Source organism: Psammomys obesus, unplaced genomic scaffold (genome assembly GCF_907164565.1).
Source record: "Psammomys obesus unplaced genomic scaffold, mPsaObe1.curated_primary_1811, whole genome shotgun sequence".
In the NCBI taxonomy this organism is placed as follows: Eukaryota; Metazoa; Chordata; class Mammalia; order Rodentia; family Muridae; genus Psammomys; species Psammomys obesus.
In genome coordinates, this window is record NW_026596069.1 from 22,764,232 (window position 1) to 22,779,875 (window position 15,644).

Genomic DNA, 15,644 nt, shown 5'->3' on the forward strand with positions numbered 1-15,644 from the left:
TGTGTGTGTGTGTGTGTGTGTGTGTGTGTGTGTGTGTGTGTGTGTGTGTGTGTGTATCTAATGGATATGTTTCTCTGGAGTCAAATATAGATTTTGGTTCTTCTTAAACTGTTATCAATGCAGGATAGTCTGCCTTCTAGAGGAACAGTCACTGTGCTATGTGGCTTGGTTTGGGGGCTTCTGGGATTGGCTTTCTGGCCTAACTACCTATAGAAGCATTATTGATTATGCCCTTCAATGACGAGATCAGTGATATACCTACATATACAGATGCAAACATTTTGCTCCCAGGTACTCCTATCAAACACGTATGAATGCAATATTCTGAGTGTTTGGTAACAGAGGGGTTTTGTTTTTCTGTTTGGTTGGTTGGTTTGGTCGATGTCAACCGATATAATGGTGTTAGCTGGTTGCCTCTAATCACGCTGCACAGAGTAAAGGCAGAGCCAGAGAGTTCTAGAATTTGAAGGCCCAGCTCACACACAGCATGAAGACCCCATGGTTCTCCTGTCTTTCCCAGAGGAAGTCCCAGTCTTCTACAGCCTCCAGACAGAGACTGCTGAGAGCCACCCTGCCTCCAACCCAGAGTGGCAGAATTACAGCACAGCCTTGCAAAGCATCTGTAGGAAACATCGAAAAAGGAATAACGTAATTATCACTGTCAACTTTGTGGGATTTGCAGCCACCTAGGAACCACCCCTCTGGGCTGTCCAAGGTCTTCCCAAAGGCATTTAACTGAGCAGGAGGTGTGCTATGAATGTGGATAGCTGAATCATGTGTGTGAGGACTCAACAACAACCAAAAGCTATGAAAGGAAGAACAAATAGACATGTAATATTGTATATGTGAAAGAACACTAACTAGGAGTTCTAATACCATAGAACTAGAAAATGTATATGCAGGGAAGCTCTTGGGATAGCAGGGCTCAAACGTTTGCACCCATTAACCACCCAGAACAAGACGATGGAATTACCATGACAGGCCAGAAAGTCAGAACAGCCCATGTTACTGTCACAGCATGGAGGTCAGGTGATCAGTGGCACTTTCCTCCCACCTACCTCCCAAACTATTCTGTCATTATTTTTCCAGTTCTGAAATTCATAGCTAGAACAGACAACCCAGCAACTGCCGAAATAGTCACAGTAACCATGGGAAAGGTCAAGGGAGGTCATAGACAGAACTCTGCTGGTGCCCCTAGTGTGCCCAGGAGGCGATGCTGGTTCCCCCACAACCAGGACGCATGAGTTCAGGAAGCAGATTCAGAGGTAAAGCGTGGTGTGGAGACATGCATAGGAGTGCCAAGGTAACAGGAGCCCTGTTGTGTCGCTTAGTTTTACGAGGCACTCTGGCTAGGCCCTGGTTCCCAGGTGTTTGGCTAGGTACCAGGAGAGGTGCTGATGGAAAGGCATGTTTTAGAGGGGATGGTTGGCAGACGTGGGTAAAACAGATAACCCTTCATTGTGGGTGGCTGCCAACCACTCCACCCAAAATCCTCAGGAGAAAGCAGACGAACACTTTTTAAACGACAGGCACTACTCCTCCAGCCTGTCCTCTGACCTCAGTGTGAGAGTCAGATCCGCTCCAGCCTGCCAGCCTACCTGTGGATTTTAGACCTTCCGGTACCCACAATGCCCCAAGCCAATTCCTTACAATAAATCCCTCCGCACACACCCACGCCTTGGGGTTGCGGGCAAAGCTTGGCCGATTCGGATTCTTTCTTCCACTCTCTTAGGGCAGTGAGTACAAACAGAAAAGCAAGTATGAAGGCATCGGGCAGCTGTCGGGCACATCATACGGACGGCACAGACACCGGTCCTTAGGGCCACAGAGGCCGCCCCAGGACATGTGGCCACTCTGGAAAGGAAAGACTTGACCTTAAACCAGCTTTAAATGGTGAGTAGCTCTGTCTGCCATGGTGCTTTTTCATTTTACTCCAGCCGCCCTCAAAGCTGCCAAATTCCAAACTCCAACCTCAACCCTGGCAGTCCTTTCCACGCTCTTGGAAACCCTGCGTGCGAAGCCTTCAAAACAGCCTCCTTCTCTTCTTTGTTTTGGTCTGGGTCCTTTGAGTTCCTGAAGTATTTGCATTTTCCCTATCCTCCTCACATTGTTTAGGCCCAGAACACTTTTACTCCTAAGGTGTATAAAACTAAGGCAGCCCCTTATTTGTGATTTGGAACACAAGTGTCTCAGACATTTGCAAATATGTAGTGAGAAATCTTGCAGATGGGACATGAGTTTAAACTCAAATCTGTATGTCTCATGAGACATGTATTTATATATATGTATATACATAACATATAGCCTAAAGATATTTTATACCTTTTATTTTTTCCTTTTTGAGATAGGGTCTCACTCTATAGTCCTGCCTGGCCTAGAACTCTTTATGTAGACCAGGTCAGTCTTGAACTCTTGAAGATCTTCCTGCCCCTGCCTCCCAAGGGCTGGGATTAAAGGCGTGTGGCCCCATGCCCAGCCTTAAACGAAAATTTTAACACACATCTGTTTTGGCTGTGACCTGTCACATGATGCCTGCTGTAGAAATGATGTTTTTCCTGGCCCAGGGATAAAAGTGTTTGCCACACCAGCCTGGAGAGCAGAGGTCAGTTCTTCCACAGAGGCGAAGGGTAGTTGTCTGCACAGTTGTCCTCTGACCTTCACACACATTCCCTTGCACTCGCGTGCTCCCTTAGCATGCCACCACACACACATCACACACATAATAATGATAATAATTTAAAATCATATTTTAGGGTATTTTGGGCTTTTAGATCAGAGCTGCCAGGCCTGTAAGAACAAAAGTTCCAGTGGTCAGGAAGCTTGGCCATCATGTTCTCTACTATCTCCTAGACCTGAGCACAGTCCTGGTCCACAGAGAAAGCCAAACAGATGACCATGAAATAAAAATGAGTGACCCTGGAAATGCTAGTTGGAGTCGTAACCTGAACGTACTCCTGACAGGTGTTATCTTGAACCTTGCAGCAGGGCCACCAGAAAGTCCCACTGCAAGCCAGCCAGCCTCCACCTTCACAGCAGCACGGCACAGACAAGAAGCAAATGGAAGCACACAGAGCCCCTCAGTATAGAAGTGATGTTTGCCCAGAATGTCTTCCTTACTTATAGGAAAATAGATTGGTACATTACCAGCCAAATCCCCAAGGCCAACAATAGGTCCCATGACATATATGTTAGTCCACTTCTCTGCAATGGGACATAAACCTTAGGATAGGCTAAGCCTTCCCAACCAACTACCTTAGATCTTTTCTTAGGGGGAAAAATGACCTCCAAAATTAAGGGCCCCAGTTTGAGGCAAAGCTGCACAAAACTTAGCTCCAGAGGGTTCTCTGTCCCCAGCCACGTGCTCCTTGTTTTGCCCCAGAGCGGCTGCCAGCTTTCCCAGCTGCCTGCCTTGAGCATCCCAGACCAGGGCTCTTCCTGGGCATCTGCCACAGGTGAGTGTGGCAGAGGCTTCAGTGCCATGTGCTCCCAGTCAGGGAGACCGCTTTCTCTACAGCCCACCCTACCCTCACACCTGAGCAGGAAAAGGAAAGCGCAGGCAGGAGGAGGAAAAGAGGGCGACAAAGGGACAAATGAAGAGGAAGGAGAAGGAAGGCAGATATGAGAGGAGGAAGTGGGGAGTGGTCCCTCTGCCATCTGCCTCGCTAACAGAGAAAGTCACAGTGGCATGCCCTGGCTGAAGACAAAGGGTCGGACTGAACACAAATGCACATGTAAGTCTTGTGTGTGCGAACATCTTCGCAAGTCAGTCTCTTTTTGGTGATTTGATTCTATGAAATAAAATTACAGGGCAGTTGGGTGAATCAAAGTAAAAAGAACGCTATGGCCTTGTGCCCTACAAGTCTGGAGTCAATTAATTTAATGAAAAGTACAACTCCAAGCCTGCAGTCTCAAGAGCAGCTTAGAAGTGTTTGTTTTTAATTCCTTTTAAAGAAGTGTTCTGGTTAATTTTTTTAAACATCTTTAAAGTAATAAAGGGCAAGCCATAAGGACCGACTTCAGCAACATATCTGATGTAGCATTTGGAGCAAGGTTGAATAGTTCTCTCTCTAAAGAAAAAGATCATAAGGAGCAGCAAGATTGCACAGTGGGTAAAAACACTTGCTATTCAAGCCTGATGGCCTGAGTTTAATCCCTGGAACCACATGAAAAAGCCAAACACAGGCCTTTAGCTGGCTTAGCCAGTAAAGGAGCCTGTTGCGAAGCCGAGTGGCCTGAGTTTGATCCCTGGAACCCACACCATGAACGGAGAGAGCCAGCTCCCGAAGGCTGTCCTCTGACCCCCACCATGGCACAAATGTGTGTGTACAATTAAACAAACAAACAAATAGCAAAAGGTATAAAATTTATCTTTAAAAAGAAAAAAGGCACGCACAAGAGGAGGACAGACACAGAATGTTCTGTAGAAACAAACCCCTCCAGAATGTTCCAAACTTGAGGTAACACTGGGAAAGTGGACCTTGTGTGAGGACCCACGTCTCCCACTGAGAAATACAAGAACAAGACCTGCAGCTTGAGCGCCGAAGCCTAAGCCATGCTCTCTCTGTCCCCACATTGGCAGCAGAACTAAGGAAGAAGCAGAGGAGAAGAGGGGTGGGTGAGAGCACAGATTTCTCTCCCACCTCTGTCTTGTGAATCTCTACCTTCCTCTTGGGACCACAGACAGGGGCCACCTGAGGCAGATGGCAAACCTGTACAGCAGGGACGAGCTGGCTAGTATTCCACTAGCCCTGTCACTCAGAGCCTCGAGCAGACCTCGTTATTTTGATACTTCTGGTGAGCTCCAAAGCCTTTGGAAGACCCCAGAGCAGTGGCTCTCACCCTTCCTAATGCTGTGACCCTTTAACACAGTTCCTCGTGTTGTAGAGACCCTCAGGCATAAAATTATTGTGCTGCTACTTCTTAACTGTAAAGTCTGTTGCTGTTTGAACTGTAAATATCTGTGTTTTCTGATGGTCCTAGGTGACCCTGCGAAAGGGTCATTTGACTCCCAAAGGGGTTGCAAACCACGGGTTGAGATCCACTGCCTTGGGCGCTTGGGTCCAAACACACCCTCAAAAACTATGCACAAGACGATACATTCTTACCATGAATGTATAAACTCTGACTCCAGTCATCTAAAATGAGGACTAAGAGTCATTATCATACCATCTGCTACTAAACAGCTGCCAGTCTGGCCACGTGTTTGCTTTTTAAGAGAAAAATGCCACCGGTAAATCTGAGCATTTCTTAATCCTTAACCTCTCCCGGGGTACAGAGAATGGAGCTTCCTCAGAGCGCTGAGGACCTAGCCCAGGTCTCGTCACTTCTTGATTGTGGTACCCTGATTTTGCTCAGAAGATCTGTCCTTCTGGCTGGCTCCATTCATAAGGCTCAGATGTGTTTATGCTACTCCTACCTCCATGGATGTGGGAACCAAATCCCACGGCCATGGGACCAATTCCTTTAGTGGCAATCTTTGTGGGTGTGCCTTTTGATTTTCCAGAAGAAACAAGAGTTCCACAGAGAGGGGAGGAGATAGTTTCAGACACCAAGTATTTTTCCTTTGCTGAAAGAATGGAAACTAAATGGGAACAGCACACGCTTCATTGGACTGCGAAGAAAAGTAGCTGGAAAACTGTCTGCCACTTACTCCAGGAGTTCACACCTAAGGTGCAATTGAAGGAGAGCTAATATCCAATATATATAAAGAACTCATTTCCTTATTTACCAGCCTGGTTTCTAAGTAGGCAAAATGTGCTAGTCAGTTTTCTGTTGCTGAGACAAAATGTTCACGTAAACTTAAAAGGAGGAAAGAAAGGTTTATTTGGACGTGTGGTTTCTGTCCACACTTGGCCCTTGTGCTTTGGTCTCATGGTGAACATGCCTACACCATACATTGGTCCCTGTAGGTCTGGACCCTGGTGCACGCCTGAAATGGAAACCTTGTCTCCAACCCTTCCTCCCGCTAGCTCCTCACTTACTGAGACTTAACGCAACAAAGTAAGCAACCTGCAACTCATGCTCTAAAGCCTCACCACTGGGGACATCTTTCCCCTGAGCTGGTAATAGATACAGGGGCGAAGTTACCAAACCAAAGCACCGAAGCAGTTTGACATAGAATGTACTGTGTCGGGACTCAGGCACAGCTGCGCTGCCACAGGAAATGCTCATGTTCCCGCTTTGACGGGAACTCTGCTTCATGCCGAGTGACCCAGGAACTGGGAAGGGACAGCTGAGACCTTCTGAAGCTAAGAGAGATGAAGGCTGAGAAGTGACAGCAAGTGAGAGAGGTCCAAGAGCAGAACAGGGGAGGGTGGAGAGAAAGAAAAGGAGGGGTCTGGGCGTGTAGATATATAAGCAAACGGGGCAGAGAAGTGAGACCAGGAGTGTAAGCCCCAAGAGGTGCAGAGGGAGAGGGGGCAGAAGCAGCATGGAAAAATATCAACTGATGTCGGAGCTAGTCTCTCCTCAGCACCAGAGGCTTCGCCGGTTGGTGCACAAATGACAGTCAAGCATGGAACTGTGCATGTCTGTGAGGGACTGTCTAGTCTTAACTGATGTGTGGAGGCCCACCTGAGATGGGGGCCGTGCCTTTCGGTAGCAGCCTAGATAGAAGGACATGGAAAAGCGGGAGGCTTCGTGGTTTTGCTGCCTTGGCCTTCATTCTCCACAAAGTTCATCTGCCGGGCTGCTGCCGCTACTGACTGCTTCTCTGATCTAGAATCCACTTATTCATGCTTCCAGCGTGGATCCCCGAGAATGCTCCAGGATTTCGGCACCAGACGGGACTGCTGAGACATCCAGCCTGGCGGTGCCCTGTCATCCCTGTCTCCTCCTGTCCGCCTGGCAGCTTCTAAACTCGTGACACCGCTGCCTGTTCGGAGCCAGGACTTGAGCCCAAGGCGCCGACTGCCGGCCCAGGCGCTTGGCTGCCAGAGAGGAGAGGATAGAGTGGGAAGAGCAAGAGGCCAGGAAGGGTCCCATCCTTATAAAGGTGGGGGATCTGGTTAAAGCACAGGCTGCCCTGCCAGGAAGGCTGTCTGTACTCCCTCAGGAGGCGTCCAACCTGTGGTGGGCAGAGTTTCTGCGGTCTGCCCTCTCACCTTGGCATATTGGGAAGGAATAGGAGCCCGAGCGGCAGGAGTCACACCGGACGCCCTCAACCCCAGGGCGGCAAAGGCACCTGCCGCGATCGTCACAGATTTCTGGGAGAACGCCTTCCAAGTTGCAGTCACACCCTGCAAAGAAACAGACCGTCAAGGAGACTGCTGTGCGGTGTGGACTTTGTGCGCCCCCGGGGTCCTGCCTGTGTGATGCAGACTGCTGCGGAAGGCCTGCGGCTGGCCCGCCCTCTTAACCCTTAACACAACACTAGAAAGGGAATAAAAGGAAGATTTGGGAAGGGCAGAGGTACTGTCCATACACACTCAGGGTGCACATGGGTTTGTTCAATCATCACAATCTTTCAACATTCATACCTAGGAAGAGGCGGCTTTTTCTTCTCAATTGAATGCTAGTACAGCGGGACTGTCACGTCACAAATTCCTTGTTTGAGACAGTGTCTCTCACTAATCTAGCACTTCACCAAGTAGGCTAAACCCACTGACCAGGAAGCTCCGTGGATCAGACTGTCTCTGCCTACCATCCCACCAAGGCGCAGACGATAGCCGTCTTGCTGGCTGCTTTTATGTCAACTTGACACAAGGTAGATTCGTTTGGGGAGAGTGAGCCTCGGCTGAGAAAGTTCCTGTCAGATTGGCCTGTGGGCAGGGGTGGTGTGTTTTCTTAATTAGTGGCTGATGTGGGAGGGTCCAGACTTTTGTGGGTGGGGCTACCCTGGACAGGCCGTCTTGGGGTGTATAAGGGAGCAGGCTGAGCAAGCCAATGAGCAGGCTAGCAAGCGGCACCCAGCCTGGCCTCTGCATCAGCACCTGCCTCCAGGCCCCTGTCCTGCCTTCCCTCAGCGAGAGACTGTACCTGATGTGTGACATGAAATGAACCCTTTCCTCCCCAAGTTGCTCATGGTGTTGGTGTTGTATTATACTGATAGGGTCTGCACCCCTGCGCCCAGCTCTTTATGGGGGTCTAAATAGGTCCCCGTGCTATGGAGGAGGGCATGCTACTTGTAGCCATCTCATCAGCTCTCTCTTCTACTGTTTAAGATGAGGGAGCGACATAAATGCAGTCCTAGGGTGCGCCGAACTTGGCTTCCTGGGTTTCTGTGGGATGGTTTCACACAATCTGCCAGGCACGTGGCATTCCCAGTAACCAGGCTGCCACCAATACACCAACCAAATACACGATCACCCCAGGACCTTGGCTCAGACTGTAATGTCCTCTGACTGGCACATCCCTCCGTGTGTCCTGGTACAACAGCTTTCCATCTTTTTTCTTTCTTTCTTTCTTTTTCTTTTTTTTTTTTTTTTTTTTTTTTGACAAGGTTTCTCTGTGTAGCCTTGGCTGTCCTGGACTTGCTTTGTAGACCAGACTGGCCTTAATCTCACAGAGATCTGCCTGCCTCTGCCTCCCTAAGTGCTGGGATTACAGACGTGTGCCACCATGCCTGGCTAGTATGTCTTCTCTAAGGCCCAGCTGCAGAGCTTCTCTGAGGAGCATCCTGTTCTTCTAATGGAGACCCCACTGAACCCCAGTAAAATCTGGGCAAAGTTGGCAGAGGCTTTCTTTGAGACCTGCACAGCTTATCTCCATGTCAGGCATGCTCAGCCTGGGGCACAAGAGGAGTAGTTTTAGGCTCAGGGCATGAGGACAGTCACGCTGTCCCCATCTGTGAGGGCTTTGCCAGGTCACACTGCATCATGCAGGTGGACATTGCTGGCCACGATGTCTCTCATTATCCATGGCTGCTGCCACACAAGGAAGGGGCTGACCTCACACCTCAGCTGGGTTTGCGTTGTCCAGACCGTCAAAGAGCAAGCCTGCAACCTGTCCATCAATCCACAAGAGGACAAAGCCTTGGCCTGCGAAGGTGCGGTATACCCTCTCAATGGCAGCATGCCTGATATGGGGCGTGCACACTTCTGGGGACCCGAGCTACTCTTCCAGCCAGACCTGACGAGGGGCGAGAGTAAGGGGCTCCATGAAGCGCAGGCCCTCGCCACCCACAAGTCTAATGTGGACTTTGGCAGGACGCTGTTCTCCGATATTGTGCTGGAGCATAGGAACTGAGGAGCTGAGGTGGGGATGAGCCTCTCAGCAGGGCCACCTTGGCCCGTGGGTCCTTGCTCCGGTCTTGACGCTCCGAGACCAGACACTCACCTGCCTCCTTTGCTCTGTCAGGCTCCCATTAGGACTAGAGTCTCCAGACCCCTGGAATGGCCTGAAGAAGAGCAGCCAGGAGCTCTCAGAGTGGCAGTGAGGCTCATTGGTGTGTTTCATGCCACCTGGCCTAACAGGGCTGCCTGGACCCTTGCACAGTCTTGCTGGGTCTATCCTTGACGAGGAGACATATTCAGGCCGATTGCACACAGCAAACATTTGCAGTCCTATCCATTTCTTAACATCCACAGTCCAGCCCAGTGGTCTTCCCGCCGTCTCCTCCCTACGCTCCTCCCTACGCCTCTTCTTCACTGCTTCTCTGCTTAGCAGATTGCTCTTTATGCTCCAGGGCTCATCTCAAATGTCTTCCTCCCTGCTCCGGGGAAGCCAGACTTCCTACCCCCTACCTCCACCTCGCCTGCTCCCCTCCCAGCCACCTAGCGGCAGGGCTGACCTTCCCCTTGCTCCCTTAGCTCTGGGTCCTTCCGGCTCATGGATCTCAGCTCCTGCTCTTCTAACTGTCCACCTGTCCGCTTCTCCTGCGAAGCAGGAACTGTGCCGTGGGCAGTGCTCACTCAGAACATGGCAGCGCATTACCAAAGCTGAAGGAATGAAGACTGCACTCCAGAATCAAGCCTGCATTTCCCCTCAGTACACACCACTCCTCTGGTTCTATTTTATCAGCCTCCAGATGGAGTTATCATAATCCATTCATCTATCTCTAAACCATATCTGCCAAGTCTCCAAGCCCTCAGTCACGGCCCCAGCCCACCTGCCAGGTGACATGCCCAGCCTGGGAATGGGCACCCCAGGAAAGCATGCACAGAGAGCATTGCCCCATCTTTTGGGGTGTCCCCTGTTTAACCTATCCGCTGGCCCCAGCCACTGGCCTTGACCACAGCACTTCCTTACAGAGGTTGTAAACCTTTTCATAATCTTCTCAGCGGCTAACAGACTCCCCTTGATCACCTCTCAGGGACCCCTGAGAGATGTGTCTGTGAGTTCCTAGAGTCTATGTCTTCCTAGTAATAGTGCTCAGCTGGATAAAACGGGTCCCTCAGCTGGAAAACACAAAATTTTCTGTGGGCCTTTAGACTTCTCGGGGTTGGGAGGGAGGCCAGGTACAGCCAGTGCTCTGCATCTCCCGCTAGCTTATAAATGTGCACTTCTAATAGGCTCTGCCAATAAGCAAGTCCCAAACCTGCTGATACACACACACACACACACACACACACACACACACACGGCATATGGCTGGGAGAGCAGTCAGTAAAGTATGTTCTGCACAGTCATGAGGGCCTGATTTTGAACCCCAGCATCATATAAAATTCCAGGCACAGAAGCACATGCTTACACTCCCAATGGTGGGAGATGCAGACAAGAGGACCCCAGCGGCTTGCTTGCCAGCCAGACTAGCCGAGCTGGTGACCTCCAGGTTCAAGAAGAGACCTCATCTCAAAATAAGGTAAAGAGCGGCTTGCCGATCTCTAACTTCCAGGCGTGCATGCACACGTGCACACATTCACGTAGACATGTATGCACAAAAATAATTAGAATCGGTTAGCAAGCCGGCAAGCGGCAGTGCGTCACCGCGTCACTGAATTCCCAAAAGCAACTGTGCTCCACCGGGCCACGTTCCAAGGCTTCCCTAGCAATTTTGTAGCAGACATCTGAACTTCTCTCCAAGTTAGGTCACCTTTCTTTCCCTGAGGTCACCGCAAGATTCCTTGGAGAGAGGAAGAAATTGGACAACGAAGAGATTACTGTAAATGGGCTGTAGATGGGAGATGTAAAATTTCTTGTTGTGTGTTGCCAAGGCCCCAGCTCTAAGCTCTACTTAATTGACGAATGTTTAAGGAAGCGCTGGCTGATTGCTGCTACAGACATCATGCCCCTGACCTTCCACACTAAGGGGATTTCACACCAAATCACGTGTAACCACCATCTTTCCCCAGCCCACATGGCCAGTTCATAAACAATACACTTCTTGCGACCTTTCGGGAGCCCCACCCCCACCCCCGTGCCAACGGCAGATCCTGAGCTCACACTGCTGGATGACTCTCATGTCTTCCTCCTCCATGCCAAGCCCTCCTCACCTTCCTCCCTCCCTGCTCCAACACATTGCATCTTATTTCTCGGAGCAAACAGAAACAACCAGAGTACAGCGTGCTTCCACAGGCCCATGGCTGCCCCTGCCTGTGCCCCTCCCGCCCAGGCTCACTACAGTCGGTGGGTGTCTGTTTCAACAGAGGACAGCTTCTCCCTTCTGTATGTACAGCCCCGACGTCCTGCGGTCTTCTCTCGTCACATGGTCTATTTCCATGCCGAAATCCCCCTTCAAGGGGCATTCTCTCTGTGGAGGACAGCCACCAGCTGCCTGCTCCTGTCACCTCTGCTGACTCCACCATTTCCTCCTGATGACTCAGTGGCCTCCCACTGGGTCTCTGCACTTCCTTCTGCCCCTGCAGCTTGTCCTCAGCACAGCACCAATCGGGGTCCTTGCAGATAGTGTCTTTCGGTGTGAAACTCTATCTCGTTCCAAACAAATACTAATTTTTTCACAGTAGCGACAATGACCTGCCACAGGCCCCTGGCACGTCCCTTCCTGGCTACTCTTCCTTCCCTTCACCTCACTGTCCCAAATCTGGGCTCTTTGCTCACTGGACATCCTATCCTAAGAACTCAGTACTTCCTCCTCCCCGTGCCTGACTTCCCTCCCCTTCCTCTCGGACATTTTCCCTACAGCACTTGACCTGCGCCCCAAGCCTAAGTTTCCCTGCCAAGATGCAGAAGGGGCTTTGATGCCCCCATACCTCATACTTCACGCCCTTTCCTCCCCGTGCCATGAGCACCAGGCACCGGGCCTCCCTAGTACCCTTGGGCAGGAAAGACCCGATTCAGAAGTGGTTGAAGGAATTGAGGTCACTGAGGTGTGCCCTCGAAGAGGACGGTGGATCCCACCCCTCTCTTCCTGTTCACTTCCTGGCTGCCCTGGGGTGAGCCTCCCCAGGCCTCCATGCAGGCCTCCCCCAGCATGCATCCATCATGCGGCACTGTGTCTCAACACGCCCAAAGCAGCAGGGCCAATGCAGCACGCACCGTCCTCCTCATAAACTGATCTTCCCTAACATCTTGGTCCAGCGACAGAAAGCCAAGTAGCACAACAACGAAAAGATGTTGTCTTATCATATATGTTATTGTTTGAGTTCTGAGTCCCCACCCCTATCCCAACAAACCCCACAGGAATAGGGGCTCTAGGAATGCCGGGAATTTTTCTCCATGCACGATTAAGCCTTTAGCCACCAGACTGGTGCTTTGCTGAGGACAGGGAAACTTGTGGAACAAATGATTATCATGTAGGCGCTGCACCAAACCCTCTAGTTACTTCCCCACCCCAAAGGATGTTTCCTAAGCACATCTGCTGCTCTCAACCCAGGGCCCCTGCTTATGGCTGCAGCGCTCTCCAGCCTTCCCACAGGCCTCGTCGTGGAAGCAGCTTTCCACAAGGTGCAGGTAACTAAGGCCACCGCTCACTGCTTTCATCCTAGGTGAGACTTGCCTTGTCTTCTGATACTGTCTAGGGTGTGCAGCCCAGGTGCTGCAGTAGTCCTGGCTAACACGCCTTTGCATTGGCCTTCACGCTCCTGCCCTGCTCTTTCCTGGGGTCACCTCCCAGACAGAGCACTGGTGCTCAGTTCCTGTGAGCAGGACAGGTTGCCCAGCAGGCCAGGAAGGCTGCTATAGAAGGTCTTTGAGAAACTAGTAATCTGCAACCCAAACTCTATAATAGAGTGTCCTGAATTGCGTGGTGCCCTTTCAAAAGATAGAGTGCAGTGGAGAATGTCCAGGAGGCTTCTGCAAAAGCCCCAGAGGACTCCAGAACTTCACTTGACTTGTCAATGTGCTCAGAAACCACAGAAGGAATGGAACAGAATAGTTTCATTGACAGTAAACCAAAAAGAGGCTACTTGCCTTTTATATTGCCAGCTACTGGGTCCTCTGGGCTCAGAGTATAAACAGGAGAGACTGGAATTCCTACAAAATAAGTTGTTTTAAAACAGAGAAAGATTACAGAGATAGCAGCATGAACCACTGAGCTGCACTGAGCAGGAAGAAAGCCCCTCCCTCAGTGAAAGCCAACATGTCCAGACTGATTTAGGGAAAGGCCCTGGCACTCTCCATGGCCAACATGCCTCATAATTGAAGTCAGGCTGCTTTGCAGATTAGCAAACAGAAATGGGTCCAGATTTATGCTCACAATCAATAAACCACTCAGAGAAGTTTTGCCCAAAGAGTAGCTCTACCCAAACACTAATAGAATTTATGCTTTTTTAAAAACAGAAATTGTACTGTTTTTTTTTTGTTGTTGTTAAAATTGAGAGTAGCTTTTAAAAAACGTTTTCATCTAAGTTTTTCTCTGAATTTCTGCTTAGCGTATATGTATAAATACATATATATATATTGCCCTTTTTTCCAGTGGAAAAGATAAGATCATATATATATGTGTGTGTGTGTGTGTGTATATATATATATATATATATATATATATATATATATAATATGATTGAAGTGTCTTCTTATTTTTTTTCCACTAAAAAAAAAAAAAGGGCAATGTCTTCTCAGCTCCTATCCCATAGTCACAAATTCTAAATGAATAAGGTCCTGAAACAGTGTCACTGGCTTAAGACATTGTTTCCTGTAAATGTATTTGATTTTCCACAGCATGAACATCTCCACAGTGAAAGTGGGTGCCTCTTAAATCGGCATTCTAGGACAGCAGATACGCACTGCAACATGGAGCCATGGAAAGGTCCCAGGTTCTCACTTCTTCCAAGACAGATAAGCACATCACACTTCTTCTGAGATAGAATATATGTACAAACAGACCACAAATATATTTTTTCCCTCATGAAGATGTTAAAATGTTCACCCAGATCATTGCAGTGGGGTGGAAGGAGGAGGTGAGGGCCCTGACAGCTTGCTCTCTGGTACACCAGAAAAGAGAAAATATGCCTTCTTGTCCTTCAACCCCCACAAAGTATGACATACTAGGTCTATTAAGTCACACTCATGGATCATCATCAAGTTGACTTTCCCAGCATTTAGGCCATTTGACCTATTAAGACAGCAATGGCTATGGTAAACCACCAAGCTAAACATAATTCTCAAATTTGTCTTCCCAACTTAGGGAAACGCTTTCACGGAAACACAGCCCACCTGGTCCTGCTTCTACCCTCACACGCCCTCCATCGCTCACACACAAAGGCTGCCTACGGGCAGAAGGGGAGTTCTCGTTAACACCGGATACTTACTCAAGCAAAATGGGTAATTATAGTGCCCTTCTGCGCACGTTCCGCAGGTGTCTCCGGAGAAATTTGGCTTGCAGTGACAGCGGCCCGAGCCCTGTTCACAGCCATCTGCTCGCTCAGGGTCACAGCTGCAAGCTAAGAGGAAAAATAATCACCAAAGGGCCGAGCCTTCACGGCATGTCATGGAGCAGGCTCGTCCCCACAGTTTTCAGCATCGCCCACTGACTCAGACAATCCCTCATCCATAGTAAGCACTCAATTATAGCTAACACTATGACTATTATTAAATCTTTGTGAGCTTGTTACTATGCTGCCTTGATGCTAATTTTGAAAAGGTTGAAATTATTGGAGATGATAGAAACAGGTCAAACTGGTAGGAAACTGAAGAAGCAACACTTAATGCAGGCTTGCTGCTAGCCCACATACTCTAATAGCATTTAAGCTACTTTTATGAAATATATTGATTATCATTTACATATAAGAATTCCGGTGCTCAGAGAAAGTCTGGATAACACAGCTAGGAAGAAGTAGAACTAATAATAGGAAGGTGAGGCCCGATAGTCCCCAAGCCTACCACACCCTTGGGGCAGCATACACAGCCTATCACATTAAAAAACTGGCATGAGATTTACGGATGCATCCATGGAGGGCGTCCACGGGAACTCCATGGGGCCGGTAGTAGCCCTCTGCACACTTTTCACAGTTCACACCCGCCGTGTTGTGCTAGAGGAAAAAGAAAAAGAAAAACTTAGAAAGAAAGGTGCCGGCGAAACCCAAAGCTCTTTAATCCACCACAGAAATATGTCTGTCCTATAAAATAAAAATTCCGAAGTCTCTAAAAACATCTGTCTTGACCCTGTGTCACAGGACCTAAAATGTGTCACAGGACACTGTCTTGCCCACCACATACACAGGAAAGAGAAACAAGGAAAGGTTCAACAAACTGGCAACCTGGGCTTGACCCTCTACCAACAAATGTAGCTAGAATTTTGTAATTTGGGTTTCTTAAAACACACACACACACACACACACACACACACACACACACACACACACACA

General features: G+C 49.3%; 1 protein-coding gene and 1 pseudogene across 1 annotated transcript in view; one reads left to right on the forward strand and one right to left on the reverse strand.

Moving 5' to 3' along the window:
- The window catches only part of Lama3 (laminin subunit alpha 3), a 207,385-nt gene that overhangs the window by 130,327 nt on the left and 61,414 nt on the right, over positions 1-15,644 (reverse strand). The window contains exons 9-12 of the mRNA XM_055625584.1: positions 15,218-15,308; positions 14,589-14,720; positions 13,249-13,311; positions 7,104-7,238 (exon numbers count right to left, since the gene is read on the reverse strand). Of these exons, the coding sequence (XP_055481559.1) occupies positions 7,104-7,238; positions 13,249-13,311; positions 14,589-14,720; positions 15,218-15,308 (421 nt within the window). The remainder of the gene's footprint in view (positions 1-7,103; positions 7,239-13,248; positions 13,312-14,588; positions 14,721-15,217; positions 15,309-15,644) is intronic.
- LOC129690114 (beta-centractin-like) lies at positions 8,332-9,186 on the forward strand (annotated as a pseudogene).